Genomic DNA, 25,953 nt, shown 5'->3' on the forward strand with positions numbered 1-25,953 from the left:
AGAAACAGCAAAACGCTGTATTTGTTGTGTGTCTGAGAAGTATCTATATTAAAAAATAGACAATCTTTTAGTTGTTATTTTCGGGATACTTTTTTCCGTGATTGTACATATAAGTACATTAGAGTGCTATTGTTATCGTTTTAAAATAACAAGCGTAAGCTACATTGCGTTTATAGAAACAAAAATAAATAGTGTTCTGAAAGAAAGAATGTTTGTACTTTGTACACTGTACAAACATACAAACACTTTGTACACTGATGTTTGTACTTTGTACACTGCAAATATTTGGAGATAATATATGTAACCACACAGCGTAGATGCCATAAGGAAGTGCTGACAGACACAGGTCGAGTCAGCCCAGTGGAAAAGACGTGTCATTTCTATTATGAATATATTATTACAGTTTGATTAGTGTTCCTTTTTATTTACGAATTAACATTTATTATATTTCACTGGCACTAAATTTAAAATATATTTTCCAGAAATAAATTATAATAAAAATAAAAATTATCCAACAATTTTTTTTGTTTTGCTGACCTTTTGGCGCCCCTTTGTGTGTAGCGCCCGGGGCATGATGCCCCCCCTTGCTACGCCACTGGGAACCAGGATGGTTCATAGAGCTCGTCCTGCATCGTCTATTTAGTTAGAAAAAAAAAGTTATCGTTTTTGGGATATGGAGGTAGCGCCATCTCGTGCTACAAATAAACTACTCGTTACAATATGAAGTAAAAATTCTCCATATGCTGGATATCCGGAGATAATCAGCTAAGAATCTAGGTTTCTTCCGATATTTAGTTGAAAGGCATTGACTATTAAAGGGTAGCAGGTTGTACACTTCTAAACGAAAAGTAATAATTCAAGTGAAAAATATAACAGAACACAAAATAGAAGCACTGAAACAAACACAAATTTTTTTTTTGCAGGTCTTCGAATGCGATTTTTTAATTTGGGGAGAAAAAAACTGAGTTTTTCGCAGTTGTTTTGGGAGGTGGGGTGGGTTTTATAGAGTTTCTTTTATTTAAACAGAAGACAAATCATGTAACTTCTGGTCGTGGGGGTCACTTCGTGTGACGTCACAGTCGCGACACTCACAATTCGGCGGTGGATGTAGCATTATAAAGTGTTTATAGACTAAAACTATTTCTAAAACTTTTATGTTTAGGGAATAGATTGCTGCGTTAATCGATAAGTGATAACTACAATAAAAGAAAAGCGACATTACAGGAGAAATAAAGGTTTTTATTAATTGTTTTAGCTAAAATTCGCTAATTGTTGTTTCCACAATTAACTACAGGATGCAAATTAAAATAAAGACTTCTAATTCATTAATTGATTTAACGAGTGATTCACATATTTTCATTGTTACGATTTTTGAGCGAAAGACAATAATTATCAGCCACTAACTAATTATCGAAATCGAAACAAGGATTCTACTATAAATGAATTTATTAATACTTGATCAGCATATGTTTCACACAGATTTTTTTTTCTTTTATATTCTTTAACGTATAAGATACCTAAAACACCCCTAATGAATGAACCCTAATTAAATTAGCATTTCATTTAGTATAATATATTTAAAATCAATGTTATTTTCTTATGTAACTTACATTTTTGAAAAAACAAATGAGATAATCGAAACAAAATATTCTGAAAGTTCTAATATTAAAAAATAATACATTAAAAAATTTAACTTGTAAAGAGAAATGTATCAATTATATAATAATAAATTACTAATCAATGACANTTATATATTTTCTTGGCAAACTTCAGTTTTTGACGGTTTAAACCAGTATTATACCCTTGTCATGTCAAAAACCCAACCCTGTGTTTTATGCAAATTGTTTGAAATTTTTTTAATTGTTTGTTAGCCACAAAAATACAACTTAATGAAAAGTTTATTAATTTCTAAAAATTTTGCATTTTGTTGCATGTGGGGGAGTTTAAAACTCATTTTTGCCAAGACCTAGCTACTGTTGCAAAACAAATAAACTTACTTTTTTAAATTAGAGTCAAAATATTAGAGGAAAGAAGAAAAAAAATTTGAACAAATTTTTTTTCTTCTTCTCTAAATACATTGGAATAGTTTTGTGCTTTTTACCAAGTTTAATTCCAATTTACTTGACTTAAAGGCACAAGTGTTTAGACTGCAGACAGAAATGAATAGATCAGAATCGTTTCTCAAATCAATTTTCCAAGTTTTGTTATATTTGTATTTTTTCAAGCATCATAAAACACTAAAGATGTGGCTTGCAATTATTTTACAACGAGGATTTAATGATGTAAAAATGATTTATGTAAAAATGGATTTGTTACCCACAGGTAAAGAATTTTTTGCGTGTTATAAGTAGTAATAATTTTTTATCTCTATTATTATAATGAATTATTTCTGAAAGAAAAATGCTTGCCCTCATTCTTATTTAGTCAGATATCTAGACAAAAGTAAGAACTGGAAGCAAATAGAAAATATTTTATTGAAATCATTAACAAGTTATACTTAATTAAACTTGTAAAATTGTAGTATTTGGTCAAATCAACTTAATTCAGACACAGAAATAAATTTTTAAACTAAGTACAAATACATTTACAAAGCAACTCCTTTAAAACTAAATACAAAATTCATTGAAATATCAGTGCAGTAATTTGTACTCTTATAAATAGCGTAAATACCAGATTTTGAGCTTGAAATCTTACTAATATTCAATTACATTTTGAAATTAAAACAAAATAAATAACAATTTGTAACATAATTTCGACATAAAACATAGAAATTTTTCAGGTAGCTAACATGCAGTTTGTTTACAAAAAGTAACGGCTAATAAAAGAAAGAATAATTGAGAATGAGGAAAAACAAGTTCATTGCTTTTTTTTTTCTCTTCCTTTTAATACGATCATGCATATAAAGCACGGTTATAGTACAAATCAAAGGTCTTGAATAATAAAATGAGATGGGAGGTTAATTTCATTTCAAGTACTACTCCATCAAGGATTTTTTTAAAAAAATATCAGTATGGCTATTATGAATAAGTTAGATCTGGGTTACCATGCTATTTTTGGAAATGATACATGTATAATAAATTTCCAATAAGGATGCACTAAATAAAAATTTAACTTGAACATTAAATAAAAGGTAAAATGAAGACGCAACATTGAAAATTTAGTCATAACTGATTAACATAAATCTCAAAAAATACTAACTTAAAAATTTCTAATAATAAAGTTTATCATAAACATACATCTATTTATCGTATAAAAATTTCATTAAGTAATCTAGATAAATATTTTATTAAGTAGTAAAGTCTAGTTAAAAATTTAATTAAGTAGAGCTTGTTTAACTTATCTTCTTTTGCTTAAATAACTATTCACAAGTCATTAGAAATAGTAAAAAGTTCAGTTTCATACTGTTTCTAATATATTTCAATATTTGTAAATAAGGTAGCCAATTTTGACCAACCTCTTTTTTTTTTTTTTTACATAATTTTAAACAACTAAATTTAAGTTAACAGTAAGCTTGAAAAAATTATTATATTTTAATGCAGAACTGCAAACCTCAGAAATACAAAAAGACAGACTTCTTGTGACCATGACATAACATAAAAAATAAATTCACCCATTCTTTAGATTAAATTTATTTAAGCATTTTTACCCTTAAAACTTTCAAATACTTAATTAATCCATTGTTTTAAAACAAACTGAGTGACTGATTTAGAATAGTTTAAAAACTTTTTACAAAGGATTTTCTGAACACACAACTTTTTTTGGTTTGCCTTCACAGTCAACGAATACAACAAATTGATTTGAGACAGGAATTTTCGCTATGTGGCTAAATGTTCTTTCAAAAGTCACACTGCTAGGAAAAATGGAATTAAGGTTAACCAGAGAACTGTATGTACTTTTTCTTATTGCTGATTTTACAACATTTTGTATTGATCCTATCAAAAGAATGAAAAATTTCTAGAGTGCCTTAGCACACTAAAACACAAGACAATTTGTAGATTATCAAAAAACAAGTATGTCACCTTTTCCTTGATCTAGCCGAAAAAAATTATTTTTGACCTATAGATCTATATTAAATAATACATGTAGATCTATATTAAATAATCTAATCGAAAAAAATACCTCTTTCAACTGAATACATCTTTTGGTGACCCTTAATGTTCCAAAATATTTTTGGCCAGCAAAAATGTTTTTTTTTTCCCCTCCTTGTTACTTAAGAATTTAAAACACTTTATTGAACACTTAATTTTTAACAGATTTAGTGTACCATCTTAGTTTAGAAAATGAACTACAAGCGTTTCCTCTTCCAAAGAAGCAAACACTGTTTTTAGAGCTACTAATTCTTATACAGAATATTAGTATGATAGGAACAAGTTTGTTCATTCCCTTTTGGTCTGATTTATAGGTAGAGAAATGTCCATTCGTGGCGCTTTTGCACAAGATTATAGGACCAGACCATGGCTGTTAATAATGCTGTATGGGTTAAAGATGTTTCTTGAATAATTTAATGAATCATTTGAGATCCTTATGAGTAAGAAATTTCCATCTATGAAATGAAACTGGTTGAATCATTTATTCCTAAACAGACACATAAGATAAGTGAGAATAAATGAGAATATCTGCCCATATGATTGGAAAGAACTTGCTAATTTAATGAATCTAAAAGAAACTAATATTTATGAAAAAATAATTACTGCTGACAAGAATGTTACCCTTTGAAGTTTGTGGAAAGAATCAGAAATACTTAAGGAGTTTACAGCATGAGGAGATGTATCAGAAGAGAATGACAAAACAGTAAAATTTCAAATAAGTACAAAATCTAATAAAGAGAAGATATTGTTATTGTTGGAAATAACTGTTATTAGAAGTAAATACAACTTAAAAGATAGTGGCACAATAACAATCATTTTGACAAAATTGTTAAAAAACATTATATTTTTAATGACTGATTTCACAAAATTTTTATTATCTCCCTTCAAGAATGTAATATTGAGGTTAGACTGTACCAGAATATTAAATAAATTCTTTAGTTCTTAAAAACACTATTTCCTTTTATTAAGTAGAATGCTTTTTTTCACAGGTAGCCAAGATAAAGAACATCGCACTTATGAACCACTAAGAACCAGTTTTTTATTATGAGATTTACTGGGAGGGCTGCAAATAACGACAGTTATGCATCATTAGAGATAAGAAATCTATCAAGGTGAACTAGATCAGTTTACTGTCACCAGCTCATCAAACGGTGTCCCAGCTCCTAATAGCATTAATGCATTTTCCAGATTTATTCTTGTTGCCTTTAAATTGAAAGTAAGATATCTTGAAATGACACAATCTTGGATATTTCTGTTATCAGTATTGCTGATAGCAATATTTATTAATAAAGTGGATTACAATATTGTTATAATGTTCCACTCTAATGAGTAATTAACAATAATATTGATCATGTGTATTAAGGGCAGGGTAAAATAAATAAATTGAATACATATAGCGACATTATGATTCTAATACAATGTGAAACTAATCCCACAATGAGTGAAACTAATCCCACATGACATAAAATGAATCACTGTGTAAGTTAGGAAGTTAAGTTAAAATGAAATCATTTAATATCATATTAATTTAATTGCACATACGGATTTCTAACTCTGCACCATTTGTTTTTATTGAGGGCCAAGATTATTATTATGCAAGATTATTAAGCTGTTATCAAAAAAATGCAGGTCTTATTTATATTATATTTGAAAGTGATATGAATAACTTGCAAATCCATAGCTATTATCATTTAATTAATAAAAATAATATTAATAAAACCAAATATCGCCACAACAATAAAAACAAATTATAATGAAAAATCTATCAACATATAAAAGAAAAAATACATCAGAAAATTAAAATTTTCATTTAGTTTATAGCATAAATTTAATTCAGACCAAAATTTCTAATGAGTATCAGATTAATGAGATGGCTGAAGAATTTTGAAATTGTAATTTTTCTGTCATTTAAGTTTTGATTTTGACTTTTTGATTTTGGAAATTACCCAATTTATTTGTATAAATTTGTAAGTAATCACATTACAGTAAAACACTAATCCATTGCCATAAAGAAAACCTGGAAATATCTTCAATCCAAACAGCAAAGAAATCCTCATAGCAAAATGCTTACAAATTCTCTAAAGAAGGCTATGTAACTAGATTAGTAATATATTTTATCAAACACAGAAGAGAAAAAATGCTTTAGCTACTTTTTTCTTACATATTTTTACCAATATTTAAGATACTTCAAGGGCCAAGTTAAGAGACACTTATAGTTGGAAGGTTATAAGTAGCACATCCTGCTTTTTTTTAATTTTTATAGAGCACTTTTCAAAAGGTGGAAACAGTAATGTTAACTACAGCTAATTTTGAATTCTATTGATACATTTTTTATATGCCTAAAAATATTCATGACTTAAAATGCCAAAATATTGCTCTATTTAGTAAAAATTAAAACTTTTTATAATTGAATTTTAGGTTATCAGATTATTTTAGGCAATAAATTTGTCAGAAAAGTTATTCGTGTTGCAATCATTACAGGGTATGCACCGATAATTATTTCATGGTTAAAAAAATTGGCATTCTGTGGCAAAAATATTTAACCCTCTGGCGGTTAAGCAAATGGGTAAATTTGGTAGAATGTTTCTCCCCTATACACTATTCAACTATCTATTAACACGGAAAAACCGGTTTTGCTATGCAGAGAAGACTGCAGGTTAAAATGCGACTTTTTACATGCAGAACCATCAGAGGGTTAATAAAAACATAACAAATATAAAATACATCAAAAATTATTTTTTAGATTAATAAATTTAAAGCACTTAATTGATTTTCAATTAAAATAATAGCGCTATTTTGATTACTTTGTTTGAGTATGCAGCAAAACTAAATACTAGATTATATTTTCCATTATATATGTTACGGGCGGGGAGTGTCGATGAAGCTTCAAAGCAGTTTAGGGTTGCGTTTTGAAGTTTTTATTATGACAAAAAACACTTAAATGGCAATACAAAATAATTAGAGCTGGAACATCTTAATGAGCTCTCTCCCCGTAGCCGTTCAGTGAGTGAATGTAGAGGGAGTCTGCTTAACTACAGGTGGCGCTGCATGGCGTATGCAACATATATTCCAAAGATCTTTTACTTAGTAAAATATAACGTATCTAGTGCTGCCATTTATTAAGGAAATTATTGAGTAATCAACTAATTGAGTGGTAGTAGTCAGGGCTAAAGAGAATAGAAGGGCTAGTTCACTCCGCTCTTAGAGCTGAAGCTACGATTTCCCTCCTCATGACGTCACTGTGTCCACAGATCTCGGAGATTGCAAGCAAAGATATGATAACTTTGCATCTTTCTCTTTGTAAAAATAAGTTACTTTTTCTGGTTATTAGCTTTCAAACTTTACGTAATTAACACATTATTTCCGTTCATAAACATAGTTCAAAAAAAACTTTCTTGGTTATTATATTAAAAAAATACCATTTTAAACTTATAAAAATGTTTTGCTAGTTGGTGAAAATGACACGATAAATACTTTATTTTAAAAAGTTCAGTTTTAACTTTAACTATTAAGAAAAATGAAGGCATATATCGACACTTTTTTTATCTACATATTCTTTTATAAAGATAAGTTAAGTTAAATTTAGAATCCCTGATTTTAAAATATGTCGTTAATAGCAATTTGTTCATACTTAATCATTAGGAAACATCAACCTTAAACGCTAATTACTGAAACAAAATAATAATTTAGGTTCATAATGACATTAGAAATTTTACAATTGTTTATAGACATTTAAATTTACGATGATATAATTTATAGATATTTAAATTGAAGAGAATATAATTTTTAAAAAAAATCATAAATATTTAGAATAACTACATTAAAAAATATGTTATGAAATTAGGAGAATTTCAACTATATACTATATATTTTATTTATACTTTTTACTTACATTTTAATTTTCTTTGACTTTATCTATTTTTTAATTCTTTTCACCTGCCTTTCTTTATGAAGTAACGAGGCGGTTTCTATTTAGATAATGAATTTTTATAAAAGTTCTTTACGACAGAATAAACGTATTGCTGTTTTATATTAACTGTGTCATTTCGGAATCCATTCTTTACATAGTTGTTCATTTACTTTAGGGAACACGCGAAAAATTATACTTTTTCCTTTTGTTTTTATATCAGAATTTTTGCAAGTTGCAATCGCGCAAACTGGCATTTCGATAATAGTTTTAAATTCTTGTAAATTCACTGCAAAAACTGAGGAAAGTCATTATAGAAAATAACAAATGTCTTAGAATATCTCGCAAAATGAAATGATCCAATATTAGTTAGAGCTAGTAAGGTCGAACGCTTCGTTCTTGAAGTAAAAGTGCGAGCTTTGCGCCAAAGTGACGTCACTAGAGAAAATCGGAGGATTGGAGCGGCGAGAGTTACTTCAAAGGAGTGAACCAGCCCTTCTATTCTCTTTAGCCCTGGGTAGTAGTACTGATGGTTTGGGAAATATTTCCGAGGATCATTTGAAAGCATGCCACAATTTCAATCCTCTGCAGAAGGGATGACTCCAATGCTTTGGTAAATAAATTTGCTTAATATATATAAAAAACTTTTACAATAATTTATTTTAACTTCTGTCACTAGACAATTATAAATTTAGCTTCACAATTTCACTATGATTTAAATTAAGTCCTAATTGATGTCAGAGCTTTAAGTTTAGATCGGTCACAAGTTATATCAGAGCTATGGTCCCACCTTTTGAGAACTGCTATCTTGTAAAACCTTTTAGTTGCTAACAAATGAAATATAATGAGAGGTTACTGTACTAATTCATTTTCAACTAATTAATTTTACTCACAGTTTGCATTAATGCATTCGGAAAAATTACTTAAAATACCTCTAATTATTCCATATATCTCTGATCCTGCGGCTGCTGGATAACTAGGGATTTTTTATGAATTATACTGTATCTATGCTGTTGCTTTGATTCTATTTTGTAACAATAAATGTTGTAACAATAATCTTCCAAAATACTTTCTGCTACCTCAAAATGGTTCAGCAGACTTTAACAAAATTTTAGAAACATGAAATTTTATTTGTTTTGAGCACTCATTTACATAGTAAATAGAGTAAAACTTTTCCGAGTAAAACTCAGAGAGAAAGTTTGTAAGTATTTTGCATAGCTAACGAGTACAACAAAGAAATAAAAGTCAACTTTAACTCTAGATTCAAAAACATTTGTTTTACAGACCTTGTAAAATACATAAATACTTGTAACTTTTAAAGTGAAAGAAATAGAAAAATGAACTTCTGAGTACCTTCCTATATCATTAGGTGAATGTTTATCAACAGTGTCTCTTACATGTTCATGAATCTAGGATTAAAGATGTTGGTACCAAAAGTTGTAAATAATTTCGAAGAAAATTCATCCCAGAAATTTATAACCAAAGTTTGAGAGTAGACACTCAAGACACTTTAAATCAGTATTATCTTTAAAAAGATATTCAGATACAGCTAAAAATTTGTTAAATGAAAATAAATAACTTGATAAATAAGAAAAGAAGAAAAAAAAAGAATTTTGAATTTGAATAATTTTCACATATTTTTACCTTAAGCTGACTTAACTGCAGACAATTTTAATTTTTACGCTATTTTTAATCCTGGCCACCTCTGTTTTACTAAAATCAGAATCGACAGATGATATAACAGGAATTTGGAGACAAATATAATTAATAAATACTTATTTTCTAAAATAATAAAAACACACAATATTTCAATAAATACAATTGAAGAATAAGATTAGTAAATGATGTAAGTGGCACAAAAAGGAAAAAACTGTTTTCATGTAAAAAAATATCATGCACAGGCATAGGTTCAGACAAATTAATCAAGTTCCGTCTGTACTAATACAAGAGGCAATCAAAACGAAGTGATGTTTTGCTCCCAAATTATCAGGAATTTGTTTAGACAAATATCACAAGGTTTAGTGTTGCCACTTTAAAAAAGTAACATTTCTCAATGTCATTTTGATATCTGTTGAATAAATTTTGATTATCAAAATACTATATTTTCTTGTAAGAATTAATGGTACTTCATTATAAACATTTTAACAATAACATTATACAACCACAGTTACATGTTGTAAATTATAACTTGAATGTTTGACCCAAAATTTTTTAATAATAATTTCAGTTTTTATTTCTTGTAAACAGTAATTGCCAGTGCCTGATATAAGTTTTGTTTAAATACCAAATGTTTCACATTATGATTGATACATAATTTTTGTTTTCTTTTTTGTAATTTCCCACTGTTTTTTGTACTTACTACATTTAGTAATCTTTTAGTTTTCAATCATTAACTATATATGTACTACTTTATAATTTCAAAATAACACAAGAATATTTAATTTACAATTAGACTGTTATTTTTCGAAGCAGGGATGGCAAATTCTTTCCACAGTAGAAAGAACCACTCTGGAATAAATAGGGTTCTTCCAATCCAAGTGGAAGAAACTCTTTTTTAAAAAGAAATATCAAATATTTAAAAAAAATATGTATATTTAATTGGTTCAAAATTGCAATCTAGTTTAAATTACAGTATTAATTTGCAAGCTATTTAATATATCATTTTTAAATGTATGAAAACTAAAAATCTACAATTGGGAAGAAAAATTTATTGAATTTCTTAAGAAGATTTTACATTAATAAGTATAATCTAACCTTATATTATGAATATGAAATGAAATCTTAAAATATAATTTTTTTTTATCAATGCTACCAAATAAAGAAATCACATACTAAAAAATATACACTAGTACATACAAATCATATATTAAATTCACGACTAGTAATAGCATAATTTTTATAATCAAATATTTATAAATATTAATACTCGAATCAGCTCTTAAATAATCTGATATAAAGATTTTAAAATTCTGTATAAAACAAATAGAGAAATAGTTATTTTTTTAAAAGAGTTTAAGTAAAAAACTTTTAACTTCTTGGCACTATAATAAAAGTAATTTATTTAAATTTAAGCTATTCCTATAATACTCGTTGCTAAAAATTGTAGGTCACTTTTAATCTTTTTTTATTTTGTACAGTTATTTCAATTTTGTGCAGTTCCTTCATGTCTTGGAAGAAATTGGTTTCTTCCAAACAAAATGCAACCCTGCTTTTAAGGAACTTAATACATAATATAGTAGAACCTCAATCGAACGCTTCTCATGTGACTATTCATTATGAACGATAGATACAAGAAAATGAAGAACGTGGGCCAACATAAAATAATGACTTGAAAATATATAAAAAGTAGTTAAGTAATGAGCTTAAAAATTAATAAATTTGCAATAAATCTACAACAATTATGCATTTACTGCAAAAATATTTATAGAGATGAATAAACTCATTTATTTAAAATATAGTAGAACCTCAATTAACTGACACTTTCCGGACGAGGGCTATGTTGGAAAATAAAAATCATTGGATAATAGGGAGATCGTTATCTGACTCAAGGTTCTAGTACATAAATTTTGAACTATGATAGAAATTATTCAAAATAAAAGAAGATAATCTGAATCTTAAAAGTTTTTTCAAAAAATACACTTTTATTTTATTTATCTATCACAACCATATTTCGGATTAATCCTCACAACAGTAATTTGGTAACACGGGCAGTAATTATGATAAAATATGCGTTGGAATGCTTTGTATAACCAAAGTGTCGAATGAGCAGACATCAGGTAATAGGGGTCTTACAGTATTTGGAAACTATTTCGGTTTTACAAAATTTTTTTCTCCTTAGCACAAACAATTAATTTTCCAAATTTGTAACAGATTGTTATTCATTTTCTGTAAGTTCGTATGAGTACAGGAAGTTCCTCGTTGTTTCAAAGACTTCAACCTTGGCACTGGTTATGGTTCTATTTTCCTATTTTCAATGCATTTTGCACCTCTTCAGTTTCTAAAATCATTTCTTGAACCAAAAAGACTAGAAGTTTCAACATTTTCATCAACTAACACAGATACATCAAACATGATAATTGAGGCATTATCTCATACAGTAACAAATCCTTATTTTGTTCATCATCATCATTAGAAGTAACTGCTTTACTTCTCAAATTAAAAATAATCTAAATTTTTTTAATGTTGGTATAATTTCTAAACAATAGATGCAAGATTTGAAAACGTCTGAAATGGACATGGTGTTATATTTTAAAAATAGCATTGGTGAAGGGGCTGTAAAAACAAGATGGTAAATAAAAGGTGAAAGATGTAGGAACGATTGATCAAGGTTCTACTGTTACAGTAACAAAGAACACAGATTTTCAAATAACTAAAATATAACAAATATATATTTTTGTACCACACTTTGGTTAAGTAATAGTAGTAGTGTTGCAAGTAATACACAAAAGATAAATCTTTCACAAATCATAAAAAACTAATTTTATATCAATGATTAATTATTATTTCTTAAATGTATTTAACAAGAAATAAGAAAATTTTTATTAAAAAATATATATACAGATATATATATATCACTCAAACTTTTAGTTTCAAAGTATTATTTTTTTTAAAATTTTTATCAAACAGAAAAAAAAGTCTCTTTTTATTTATATATATATATATATATATTTATTTAGAATTAAATTTCAAGGTAATTATTAAAAAATTTGTCATCACAAATAAACCACCACTTATTTCTTAATTTTCTGAGGCCTGTATATTTATCAATATAATTTTAACTTCACCGGGCAAGCAAGAGACAAAATTTTCAGTTGCTAAAACACACAATACTAACATACCTAAAAATATATAACAAAAAAAAAAAAAACATTTCAAATGATTTTTGCAATTGACTAGTAAACTAAAAAAATTATTCAATAAAAAATTAAAACATAAGTAAAGCATAGCACACACCACTTATGATGATAAATTCCATAAGTGGCCTAATTTATCACATTTTCTTATAAATTTATGACAAAATGATGTTTTAATTAAGAGAATCTTGAACTGATAGGTTCTGTTCAAAAATTACCCAATGTTGACTTGCATGATTATCACATGAAAAAGCAATAAGTCCTTGAGTTTGATGGCTTCGACTATCTAAACATAAATTGTATGTTTTATGTTTTACAGTTTGGTTGTTACTAAGTAATATCCACTTTTGTTGAATACTTCCTTTAGTACATTTTTTTAAAGTCACGGACATGCCCACTTTTGGTCTGTTGAGAGTTAAACATAAATTATCATGTTGAATTTGATGATTTTGTGTATAAGTCCATTCTTGATTTCCCCCACTTCCATGACAAGCATATAAACCAACATTTTCACCAATGGCATGGCCAAGAGTATCAACACAAAGAAGACCCTGACGAATTGTACCTTTAGGAGAAACATCTTTCATAGGAACTTGAAGCTCGGGATAAACATTTTTTAAAAACCAACTGAAAGGTTTACAGTTAAGTTCTTTTCGTAACGATATACGGTTTTTAATATCACCTACAGGAACATTTCTGGCAACAGGTACAGCAGCATAATAAAAATTCTTATAATTATCCATCCAAACTTCTGCTACTCTTTTTGTATTGTGAGCAAAAACATTACCACTTCCACCAGGAAAAGAATATGGATGTTGCTTACGAAAAACATGACCTACTCTGCTGCATGGTATAATTTCTAAACTTCCCCCACACTGCCATATTCGAAAAGAAAGTTCTAAATTTTCTCCACCCCAAATATTCATCTCTTCATCATATTTTCCCATTTTTTTAAAGTAATCACTATTTATAGAAAACAAGCCTCCAGCAATCATAGGAGTTTTAATTGCAGTTGTTGGATCAATTGAACGTTGTTGTCTTTCCTGAGGAGAAAGGAATTCCCATTTAAATACTAAATTCCACTCAAAACCACCTCTTAAATCAGATGAGGCAGCATAGTACTTAAAATCATCCATATTAATAACATCAATAACAGGACATACAACTCTAGTTGGATCTTCTACTATTCGTTCTAGCAGAGGTTCCAACCAGTGCACATTACATTCACAGTGACTATCTAGGAAAGTTAATATGGTTCCCTTCGCAGCTTCAGCACCTTTAATCCGTGACCTGATTAATCCCTCTCGTTTATCATTTCTCAGAAGAATAACTTTCTGAATGCTGGCAAGCAAAAGTCCATAATTAGGATCATCGCTAAAGTCATCAACTAATATAATTTCTTTTATTAAATGTTCTGGACTTCTGTTTAAAACACTAACAATAGTGCGCAATAAAGTTGAACGAGCTTCATTATGAAAAGTAATAATAACACTAGTAGAAGGAAGATCTTTACGCTTAGTTTTGGATGAGCATTTGTCATGTCTTGTGTCAGGTATATCTCGATTACTAGGAAGTTTGTCACTAGCAGCTTGGTTAAATTTATTGCGAGAATAGTAGTTTTCGCCAGGTGCAAGTATAGTTTCACTAACATATTTTTTTTCTTCGAAGTACTGCCATTCAATTTGTAAAGCATTATCATTTCTAACATTGCTGACAAAGTTTTTGTCATCATGAGAGGTTTTCAAACGGAGGGCTTTGTTAGCTGGCTTCGAAGATGGTAGTAAGACAATGAAAATAGCAGTTAAGATTGCAACACATAGAAGCAAAATCAAATACCTCTTTCTGACTCGAAGCATAGCACACCTCATATTTCACACTTCTTCTTGACAGAGGACTTTTCAGATAAATGAATCTTCAACAATCCACATTCATGACTTCCGTTACATTGCATGAAACTGTGGAAAAGAGTACCTCAGTATTCTTAGGGAAAGTTTTGATTTCAACAAAACAGAATTTTATAAAATAAGTTAACAAAAATCACAGTTCAAAATTCATGTTCAAATACAGTTCCTTGAAAAAAAATTACTAATTTAAACTACCACAATCATAAAAAACTAATTTGTTAAATAAATATATTGCAAATATAATCACCGAAAAACGTTTTTGGAATTTGTGTTAGGATTGAACACAGAACCAAACTATCACAAGTATTCTCTTTTTTTATTGTTAGTAAATTCAATCCACACCGTGCAGTTTAAAAATCAGTACGATATTAGATTTCTATTTATTTCTTCAAAAAAAAAAAAAAAAAAAAAAAAAAAAAAAAAAAAAAAAAAAAAAAAAAAAAAANTCAAAAAAAAAAAAGATCTAATGTTAACATTAATTTAAAAATATAAATGTTTAAAAAAATTAAAAAAAAAAAAGATTAATGAAGAATGTTTATATTAAATGCTGGCTTTAGTGTTATATAACTTCTTGGTAATGTGTTGTTCAGAAACACTTGGTTCATTCAAACACATTTAGAACAATTTAACTGTGATATTTCAGTATACAAAACTCTGCATCTTAATGTACAACAGGTTTTGCAAATTATATTACCTAAAAAATTCTGATAAGGATTATTATTTTTTACCCTTGCATGCCTTGTCAGGTGCATAAACATTTTATCAGAAAGACCATAAAATATCAATTAAGCGTCACTTTAAATTTAACGGAAATCGCAAATATGCTGGATGTGGTTAGGACTATTCTTACCATAAAGATTTTATAAACTTTTCATAGAAAATAATTTTACATTTTCATTTAAAAAATCAACAAAGTAATAGAATTAAACCTTGATCCATCATTTCAGCATATTACATTCTCCTCTATATATTATTTTGTTTTAACAGTTCCATCACAGACGCTATTCTTATAATGTAATTAAAATAGTCCCGAAATCCTGCATCTATCATTCAGATCTTGAAATTCTAACTTCTGATGCTAATGATGAAAAAAATAAGGATTTATTAAAGTTTGGGAAAAACACTTTAAACAACATGTTTGATAATTATTCATCAGTTGATAAAAATGTTGGAACTTGTGGTGTTTTCGGTACAAGAAATGGCTGCAGACGCTGAAGTACAAAGTCAAGAAATTTCTGCTTTTAAAGGAACATACGAAAAATAAACTGCAATCTTTAACAAAAGTCGAAAAGAAAAACGCTGAGAAGAAAAGAGTGAGTTCAAATCAAAGTTTCCAAAGATTTTAAAAAAATAACATGTTCATTAAACTATCTTTTGCATCGTAAATATTTTTGTAGAAAGTACATAAATTTTCCTCAATTAAAATCTTCTATACTTATTATAAACTTATCACTTTTAAATTTAATTACTTCCTCATTACTTTTATTAAGTTTCAATTTATTATTTGATACTTTAGGTTTACTCCTATTCATCATTTTCCTGAATCTATTGTTCGCAATAAATGTTCCCACTAGAAACCATCGATTGAGGTTCTACTGTAAACGATAATTACGAGCATGATCTCATGTCAAGGAGTTTTATCTACTCTTCTTTCAAGAAATTTTCAGAATTATATGATATTTTAAGTTACAAAATCAGACAGATTTAAATTCTTGACATTTAAATTATGAAAGTAGTTGCAATCTGACCCAATAGTTTGGTTTGGAGAGCAGTCAATATAATAATTATATATTAATCAAAATTAGTTTTTTTCAGCAATCATTTATTAATTTGTAAGCTTTTTTCACATGGCTTTTCAAATCTGGCTATTTTTCATTAGATGTACCTACGCGGTTAAAATTTGTACAATCACTTTTTGATGCTTTTGATTTTTGAAAATTACATCATAATTTGATGTAGTAGATAGTTTTTTCGATTGCTAAACATCATTTCTGTGGCCTTTTCACATGGTTTTTCAAATTCTGATATTTTTAATTAAGTATTAGAATGACATTTGAATTTGAGTTAACACTAACATATTTAATTCGTGGTGATTCCATTGTAACTTCAATTTGATGATGAAATTAATAAAAGAAATAAAATTTGATTTCGCTGTCAAGGAAAAAAATTTGACAATGGTCCGTATAACCAAAAAAATACGAGAAATTTTTCGTTTTGATTTCAAAGGGCAAAAAATAAAGCCTGTATTTGAGAATCTCTTGCAAAATGCAGTAGAGTTGCACACAAGAGTACAATAATCGTTCCAATCGAACTCAGCGCAGTGTTAGCACTTGCGGATCTGCAAGAATTTCATCAAAGATGTAAAATTCTTGGAGCTTTCATACAGTATGCCAAAACGGATTGTGAAAGCGTTGAAAGGAACAATGAAACAATATAAAACCGTGCTTTTTGCGTAATTTGTGACGAAAATCGACATGGTAACGAAAACAAAAATCACATTTTGGGAAAAGGGAAATTAGGCAAAAACACCCAATGAAAAAAGCGCCTATAAGGACTTTTAAAAGACTAAAAATGAAAATAAGCACCCTAAAGCAATTTTTAAAAATACTATGCACCCTGTATAAGTAATATAGTTTCATTTCTACAAAATAATATAGTTTTATGCAGGCAAATTATAACAATGAACTTAGGTTTCAAACTTTTTTTCACAGCCAACATTTTTTTTTAGTATTATAACAAATAAGTAGTATAATACTTCATATAATTCATAAGTAGTATAATACTTGAATAATAGATGTGGTAAAGTTGTTGTTATTGACAAATGCAAAGCTTTGACTATCATATCATTAGCTTTAGAGTTCTTTAATACTTTTTAGGCAGATTATTAAAATTTCTGAATGCTTTGCTCTTGTCCAGGCAATAAATATGGAAAACTTGTCCAGAGTCACATAAACAACATAGGGGAGAGTCTATAAATTTAAAACAAAACAAATTGGCACACAAAATTTGCAACTGCTGCAGTTCTTGGATCAGATCATCTGCATGAAGTATAGTACATTTCTTGTTCTCAGCACCACACGTAAAGTCATATATTTTAGAATTTCTGATGGTTGCTCCTTTCTTTGCTAGAAAAACAGCCTTTTTGTTTCCCTGGGATTCCAGAGTAAGAGGAAATTCACTGCAAAGCAACAACATTGGCCAGTTCATTCAGAATATTTCTACAGTTGATGATAGGAAAGTTATCAGTTGTACTATTATTTGCTGAAAACTGGGGAACAAATTTAGAATAAGAGAGAATAACAGCTCGATTGAATGAATTTCTCTTTTTCTTTTCTTTTGTAATTAGTAATTGCTGCAAGGCCCATAAGCAGAATATTTTCAAATGTTCTGCAACAGGACTCATTAATTTATATAAATGTTCTGCAAGCATTTCACTGCGAAAAAAAGTCAACTTTAAGTTAAAATACTATATTTTCACTTATTAAAATACAGGATCATACACAGATACACTACATTATTTTTTAAACCAAGGCAAACATTCTAGATTTGTTACTTTTTCAATCACTTTTGAAGTACAAATTTTGTTAATGACGACGATGATGAATTATTAATAAAATGCCTATGATATGAAGGTCCGAACATTAAAATAAGGGCTGCCTTAAAAATCTTTCGAAGGGACAAGTGCCCAAATGGTGCACCATTTGCAAACACAAACATTCGCTGGCTGTTGTTCCAACAACTTCTTCATCTCCATCAAAAGCATTTGGTCTTTCAGAAACAATTCTGTCAATCGTGGATCCCCACGATTCACAAATTGCTTCTGAAATGGGAATGGAAAATATAAAAGTCATAAACTTTATGAAATTGGAAATCTCGGAATTTAAATCTTTTACGGCTTGATTTAGAAGCTTTCTTGATAAAATAGGTGATCGATTTCTCCTGCTGTCTGCTAAACACTGATACGCCCATTTTATAAAAATGTTATAGCCAAAAGCTTGTTCTTTAATTTCCTCCTCAGAATGGCAAAGGTATGGGAGAGGGAGAATACTGATAAATGTTCTTTTAAAGCAACATCACTCCAGGGAAACAGCAAGTGGTCAAAGCTAAAGAGAATTCTATTCAAGATACAAATTGTTCTGCAGGATTTCGTTTGTTCTGCGACGTATGTCACAGTTTTAGGCACTTTCTGCTTCTGGGCTGCAAGGCAATATAAATAGTTTCAATCTCACTTTCAAAATATAAGAGGTGAGAGGGATATAAAAGAAAAAAATATCACTGTTAACTGAAGTGTCTGCTCCCTCCTTACTATTCAGAGAACTGTCATTATGCACATATATCCAAATTTCTGATGGATATTGGTTCTGATTAGCTGATACAGAGATTGTCCTAATCTGAAATGAGGTTTCTTACAGGAAAGTCAAGGTATAAATGGACATCCAACTCCAGCAATTCGGGCTGGGCAGAAAACTAAGACAAGAATTTTAGCTTCCCCCATTAAGTCCAGAGTTTCACCGAGAAAACATGTCTATGTTTTAAAGTTTCTACAGTTTCCTATACTGTAATCTCTCCAAAATGCATTCCTTGGTAATCTTAATAACTTATAGTAGAGAATAGCAGCATTCTCTTCAATGCTTTTAGAGATAGAATCAACATTAGTTAATTGACATATGGCTTGATCAGTTGTGGTTTTACTGCTCCAATGATCCTGATTTAGGATGGTGTGCAATTAGTATATGATGGTACCAGTGGCTGTGATTATAATTTCCTTGCAGTACAAAAGAATAGGTTTTATAAGCATTTTATAAGTGGTAAGCATGGTAGAACAACTAATGTCTTATTTTGCTTCTAGCCAGTCTCTTTAAGAGAGAAAATTTTCTTAAGGGTCCTAGATCCTACATACTCTTTCCAGGTAAGACGAGAGTCGAAAACACGCCCTAGATATGTAGTAAAATTAACTCATCGTATTTTATAACCATTGTAAACTGAATCAGCAAAAACTTTTTGGTATAACAAAAATAATTGATAGGTTGTCGAATATATATTTACAACCAAGCTGTTACCATCAATTTACAAAGCTAAACAGTCAAAAGCTCATGTGTCAGTCATGCTTAATTGTTTCCTATAAGCAGCAGAACTAACATAGTCAAGTTATTTGCATATAAAGCTGTTTCGAGATTTAAGATTAAGAGATTTAAATTCAACAAAAAAAAAAAAAAAAAAAAAAAAAAAAAAACAGATTTCTTTTGTCAAGTTTGTCTTCAATGGCTATGAAATTCAATCTGCTAGACAGTTTAGTGTAATTTTCTAAAGCTAGCTTGATGTCTGCCAAGAATGTTATTCTCCTCAAAATATCAAACATTTGTTTCTTTATTTATACTACTAATTAACACTGATAAATACTATGTGTGATTAAGTCTGATTTGACTACCACTGCCCTACATGGCTATTTTAGGCAGTCGGAAAATTACCATATTCATTTTTGCTCAATTATGCAATATACTTAAAATTTAAAAATAATTTAAATATACATCTTGTATACAGACAAAATGTTACAAAAATGCGATCATTCAAAGCGCCCAATTAAAAAATTTTAATATTCTTGATGTGCTATGATAATCCATGTGATCATTTTAAGAACTACATACAGTGGAACCTGTAAAAGTGACCACCTGGGTAAAGTGAGAATCTGAGTAAGGTGACCATTTGCTGAAAGTNTTGTATACAGACAAAATGTTACAAAAATGCGATCATTCAAAGCGCCCAATTAAAAATTTTTAATATTCTTGATGTGCCCATGTCATCATTTTAAGAACTATTTCAAAAATTTTAATATACAATATAATATTATGACAAAAAAGTGCTTGCTTAATAACACCAATAGAAAATAGCTATAAGTACAATGAAATTTAAAAAAATTAATTAGATAATATACGGATATTTCCATTGACAAAATTTATAAGAACTAAGCAGTCACATGAATAAAAAACTGAACTAATAGAAAAAAAAAAGAGAGAACAGATTGAACTGTAAAATATATAACCACTTCCCAAAAACCAACTTTTCAGGTTTTTTTCTCATTAATTGTAATTACAAGAAACTAACAGTATCATTTTGTTGTATTACAGTATCACTTGGCTATTGCAGTCAGTGTGATCAGGATCTGATAATTGAATGATGCCAAAAGTACTTCAAAGAATTAGTTAGAATATAAAATAAAAATAATACTTATGGTATTCACCTTAACTTTCACAACATTTGAGGAACTAAAACATGCTATCTGTTTTGTAGTATCTGTTCTTGAATCAATATCCAAGTGGCTTGACTACTTGTTCAAGTTGGCATTCAGCAATTTTATTTATATAATTAAGAGGAGTTTCAGAAAAATTAAAAGAACAACAAAACCATTTTTTCTGTGAAAGTTAACAGAAAAACATAAAATGTAATTTTCAGTGCTTACTTTCTTATTCACAACTATTATAACACACAGGAAATGCCTTAAACAAACCTACGTATTTTTCTGAAATGTGAAAAATAATGGGAACTTTTTTTTTTAAGTATAGGATAATAAATCCTTTTAAGGACCATTATTACAGCAACTCAAACAAGTGGGATACTTATGTATCAGTCGCTACTTATGGCAACTACAATCACCAATGGATTTTAAACTTACAAATATACATTTTTTTCAAAAAAAATTGTGAGATTTGCTAATAGTTATACCCTTAAGGTTGGTTTCTTTCTGCTATAATTATTTTAAAGTTTTTTGGGTTCTGTTATAAATTTTTTTGATGACTTGCACGTCGCTAAACAGAAGTCACCAAAGCTTGGTGATTATTTTGGCTTAGATACCTTTAACAAATATTCTCAATCTCTTCTAAGGAACCATTATTACAAATCTCTTCTAAGGAACCATTATTACAACCGGATCGGTCAATGTGTAATCATTGTACTGCTTAAGGTCTCTTTTCCTTTCACTTAATCCTCAAGAAAAATTTTACTGGTACAATGCTTTCACATTGGCTGAGCCTGATGTAGTAAGAAGAANTAACCGTTACTAAATTTAAATTTTGAGATCACAGCCAAAGGGGTAACGGTACACTGATCCAGTAAGAAGAATTCCTAACCACTGTAAATGTATTCAACATCAGAATTGGGAATATTTCTGTAACACGATCTGTCACACAAATGACATTCAAATTTTAAACATGCAGTTTTTCTTAAGAAAAAACAGATGCATAGGTTTAGGAACCTGAGTTATACCTTTAAATTTGGTCTCATTCTGAAATCTCTTTTTTTTTTCTTTTTTAAGTTTCTAATGAAGCATTGCCCAGACGTCACCAAGATTTGGCAATTATTTTGCCGCAAGTCATGATATGGAAATCTCACCTCAGAATTAATGGTCTAGAACTGGAATAAAGGGGAGATTTTTGTATTGTGATCTGTGGCAGAATAATGACCAAGTCTAGGCAACTTCCGGGCAGTGACCCACATGATACTAAAGAAAACCATCACAGAAAAGGATCAACTTGAAAGGTATAAAATGTAACTACCCTCGGACGAACATCTTCATATTTTTCTTTTTTTTTTATTGTAACTTTAAAATCCGTTTTGGCACCTTGGCGATTGTGGTTGGCCGACAGATCACGATACAGAAATATCGCCGGACTAGCAAACTTCATCAGAGAAAAATAAACTTCAATTGATAAAATTATAAAAAAAAAAAAACATACAATAAAAAAACAACAATCCCTGTTATGACGATCTTGGGACAAGTCTTATACATAACTTAAGCAATGAACCACAAAGTATACCCAACACAGTAATATTTCTTCATATTGCGTATTTAATCTTAGAACAAGAGCGGCCCTCTTTCCTTAAGTTTCCAAAGCAACAATTACTAGGAAATGATTGTTACAGATTAAAGAAAATATATTAACAAGATTAATTTATCTAGCGGCTATAAAATGGCACGAAAAAATGCTTAATAAGAAGATAAAATTTAAAACACTCAAGTCCATTTCCTTTAAGACAAACGTATTGTCAGGATAAGCCAGACGACATAGAAAATGTATTCATGTGCAAACGACTCAGATTTATTATGAATGACGGTATGTTTAACTAAGTAATATTTAATATTACTCAATTAAGAAGAAACAAATTGTATAAGGAAACAGAACAACTTTGAAGAAAATTATAGCGCTTTGTTTACATAAGTGTAACTCAACAATTACTATTTAAATTATTCTATAACAATAGTGGTTCTTAAAAATGAATAAAAAAACTTACCATTCAAATTACAGGACAACTAGATTCATAATTATTCATATAAAAGGAAATAGTTAAAACATTTTAAAGATGCTTTAGTGTTTCACTTATTATGAGATCAGAACAATAGTAATGCTAAATTCGCTTGTAATCTCTTCTAACATAAAAAAAAGAAGAAAATTTTTTTAAAAAAACTAAAAAGAAGAATAAAATGTTAAATCTGATTGGACATTCTTAGTTTCGGTATTTAATGGACCAATAAGGGATGGCTCATTAAAAAAAGCCTTAGTAAAAATTTGCGGTTTCCTTTTTTTTCGTTTTTTTTTAATAACTTTTGACACTGTAGAGCTGTTCTCACTGAATACAATTTTTTCCGCACGCAAAAAAACGACAGGCCAATAAGAGCCTGATATTAGCGATCGAAATAGGCTGCAGGTAGCGTAAAGCAGAAGTCTCTACCTATGGCAACACTTCACATGCTTTCACAATTAGCGCGTGAAGAGTTATAGAAGAAGAAAGTAGTTAGTTTCCGTCTTGATTTTCAAATAGATTAAAATTATTTACGTTAAGAAACTATATGGGACTGATAACTACATTAAACATAGTTCTAAAAGAAAGCGTCATGATAATTTAAAGAAATATTTTAAACAACTAAATGTAAAAAATATTACTAACAGGTAAGATATCATAGTACATGCCTATACAACTGAAAAGAGGAAGAGAGAGAAGGGCGAAAGGCATGGAACCGGTCTTCTCCCCAGATGGAGTATTCGAGGGTTGTGATCGCCGATATTTTTACCTGCAAAAAGCTCGATGATCAACTCACATGCGGTCTGGGAAACATTCCTAAGGATGATCTGAAGACATACCATCACAATTTTGAACGTCTGCTGAGGAGATATCTGCCCCAAACTAGTAGCCCGATAACCTACAAGAGGGATCGAGCACTTTAAGGTAGAACAATTTAGCATGGACAGATACCATGCACCTTCGGTCCCTACTCAGGCTCATCAAAACCAAAGTGGTCACCCATTCGCTTGCTGACCGCAGCCAGTGTTGTATGACTTTGGTGTTTTACTGTGAACCATATCCTTACGACATTTTGCACACGAAGAAATCGACGCGATATCATTTTATCTACCAGCACCAAATGGATGGTGTTTTCAATAGAAATGTAAACAATAACAATCTCGAGCTTGGCACCTACTCTAGTTCCGGTTAAAAAGTTTGCAGCTGCTTACTACATGTTATTCTGATAGGCGATGTTTTCAAACGGATAATTTTGTTTTCAATAAGAGAAATAAATTAGATAATTTCTGAGCTCAAATCTGAGGTATTTCATAAGATATTAATGTTATAAAGTAATTCTGGGGAGTTTGGATTGAAAATTTGCTTTAGTTAGTCTGTTATTTATTATTAAAAAAGGTGACATGGTTGCTAGATTTTGAATAACTCGCTTTTTTGGCAGTCTTGATTTGGCCTCTTTCCATTTGTTTATTACTGTTTGTTCGTGTTGAAAGCTGTGCACCATCTTACGTTAGTGTTAACACTTNTGGTTGCTAGATTTTGAATATCTCACTTTTTTGGCAGTCTTGATTTGGCCTCTTCCCATTTGTTTATTACTGTCTGTTCGTGTTGCAAGCTGTGCACCATCTTACGTTAGTGTTAACGCTTTTAGTGTTGTAAACACAAGTATTGTTAGCTTTGTAAACATAAGTAATAAGTAATCAAATACATTGTTTGCATTGATTTGGCAAAGCACAATGATGCCAAATGGCTTTAAAATACAATTGAAACAGTAACCCGGAAATTTAGGCAGTCCCGAGCTGGCAGCGTGTCCTAGTGTAGAAAACACCATCCATTGGAGAAAAAATTTTCGTTGTCAACAGTTATTCACTATCGCAACACTCGAATACGCCACCTGGGAAGAAAACCAGTTCCATGTTCCATGTCTAAGGCCTCCCTCCCATTCCCTCTCCTTCTTTGCTCAGACGTATGGAAAAGATTTAAGATGTTTATCCCCTTTTTCTTTATTTTCCTTTTAGGTTGTCAGAAATTCATTTTAAAATTTTCACGATCCTTATCTTAAGTTTCGTGTTTAAGGAAGTCTCGAGTTTCATATAGATTCTAAATTAAAATTTTTTTAATCGGTTTTCAAATCAAGACAACAGTTAACATATTTTCCATTCCTTTGACTGTTCACACGTTAATGGTAAAACTTGCCTAGTGCTGCCATAAAGTAAAGGGTTCTGCCAAGCACCATCTGTAGCCTATTTCAATCGCCAATAGAAAAAAATTCATATAAAAGTATTTCAATGCATCATATTTACACTGCGTAGGGACCGAGGGTGCGCGGTATTGGTCGTCGTTAAACTGTTCTACCGTAAAGTGCTCGACTTCGCCTGCAGGTCGTCGGGCTACCGAAGCGGGGGTGCCATCCCCTCTGCAGAGGATCAAAATTGTGATGGCATGTCTTCGGATCATCCTCAGGGATGTTTCCCAGACCGTCGCCCATAGCCCATTGTGCAGCTCTAGTGCGACGTAAATGAACAAATCAAATCAAATCATATTTACAAATTTTATAACGTTTTTATTTAATATTATTTTAGATTAAAATATGCATTTATTATTTAGTAGTTGGTTCAATTTTTCAGTTTTTTTCTCTCTTATTTAACAAAAGATTAACGAAAATATTAGTGAAAGGAAATTTCGTGTTGATTCTTGTATTGCTCAGTGACCAGGTCTTTCGATTCCTCTGATTTTACGAGCATGTATACGATTTTGTGAAGAATTTTAGTATTTTAAAAATAAACTTTTAATTTTAGAACAAAAAATTTTCCAACGCCACACCGATAATATTTTTCTCTCTCTTTCATTAAAACAAAATTCATATAAAGTATAAATTAAGAAATTTAGAATTTGATTGGTTAGTAGGA

At 29.6% G+C, this 25,953-nt stretch overlaps 2 protein-coding genes across 3 annotated transcripts in view; both read right to left on the minus strand.

The window, feature by feature from the left end:
- The window catches only part of LOC107439163 (NFE2 like bZIP transcription factor cap-n-collar), a 95,716-nt gene extending 72,503 nt beyond the window's left edge, over positions 1 to 23,213 (minus strand). The window contains exon 1 of one of the 2 annotated variants that reach the window (XM_021146502.3): positions 23,039 to 23,213. The gene's annotated coding sequence lies outside the window, so the exon portion shown is untranslated. The remainder of the gene's footprint in view (positions 1 to 23,038) is intronic. The other variant, XM_021146503.3, reaches the window with a different exon arrangement.
- Positions 10,310 to 14,716, minus strand: LOC107436472 (polypeptide N-acetylgalactosaminyltransferase 2-like). The gene has a single exon (XM_016048208.3). It carries the CDS (start codon positions 14,714 to 14,716, stop codon positions 13,022 to 13,024), a length of 1,695 nt encoding a protein of 564 aa, XP_015903694.1. The 3' UTR covers positions 10,310 to 13,021.
- Positions 23,214 to 25,953: the final 2,740 nt, after the last annotated feature.

The sequence above is a fragment of the Parasteatoda tepidariorum genome, chromosome X1 (assembly GCF_043381705.1).
Source record: "Parasteatoda tepidariorum isolate YZ-2023 chromosome X1, CAS_Ptep_4.0, whole genome shotgun sequence".
Taxonomy (NCBI): domain Eukaryota; kingdom Metazoa; phylum Arthropoda; class Arachnida; order Araneae; family Theridiidae; genus Parasteatoda; species Parasteatoda tepidariorum.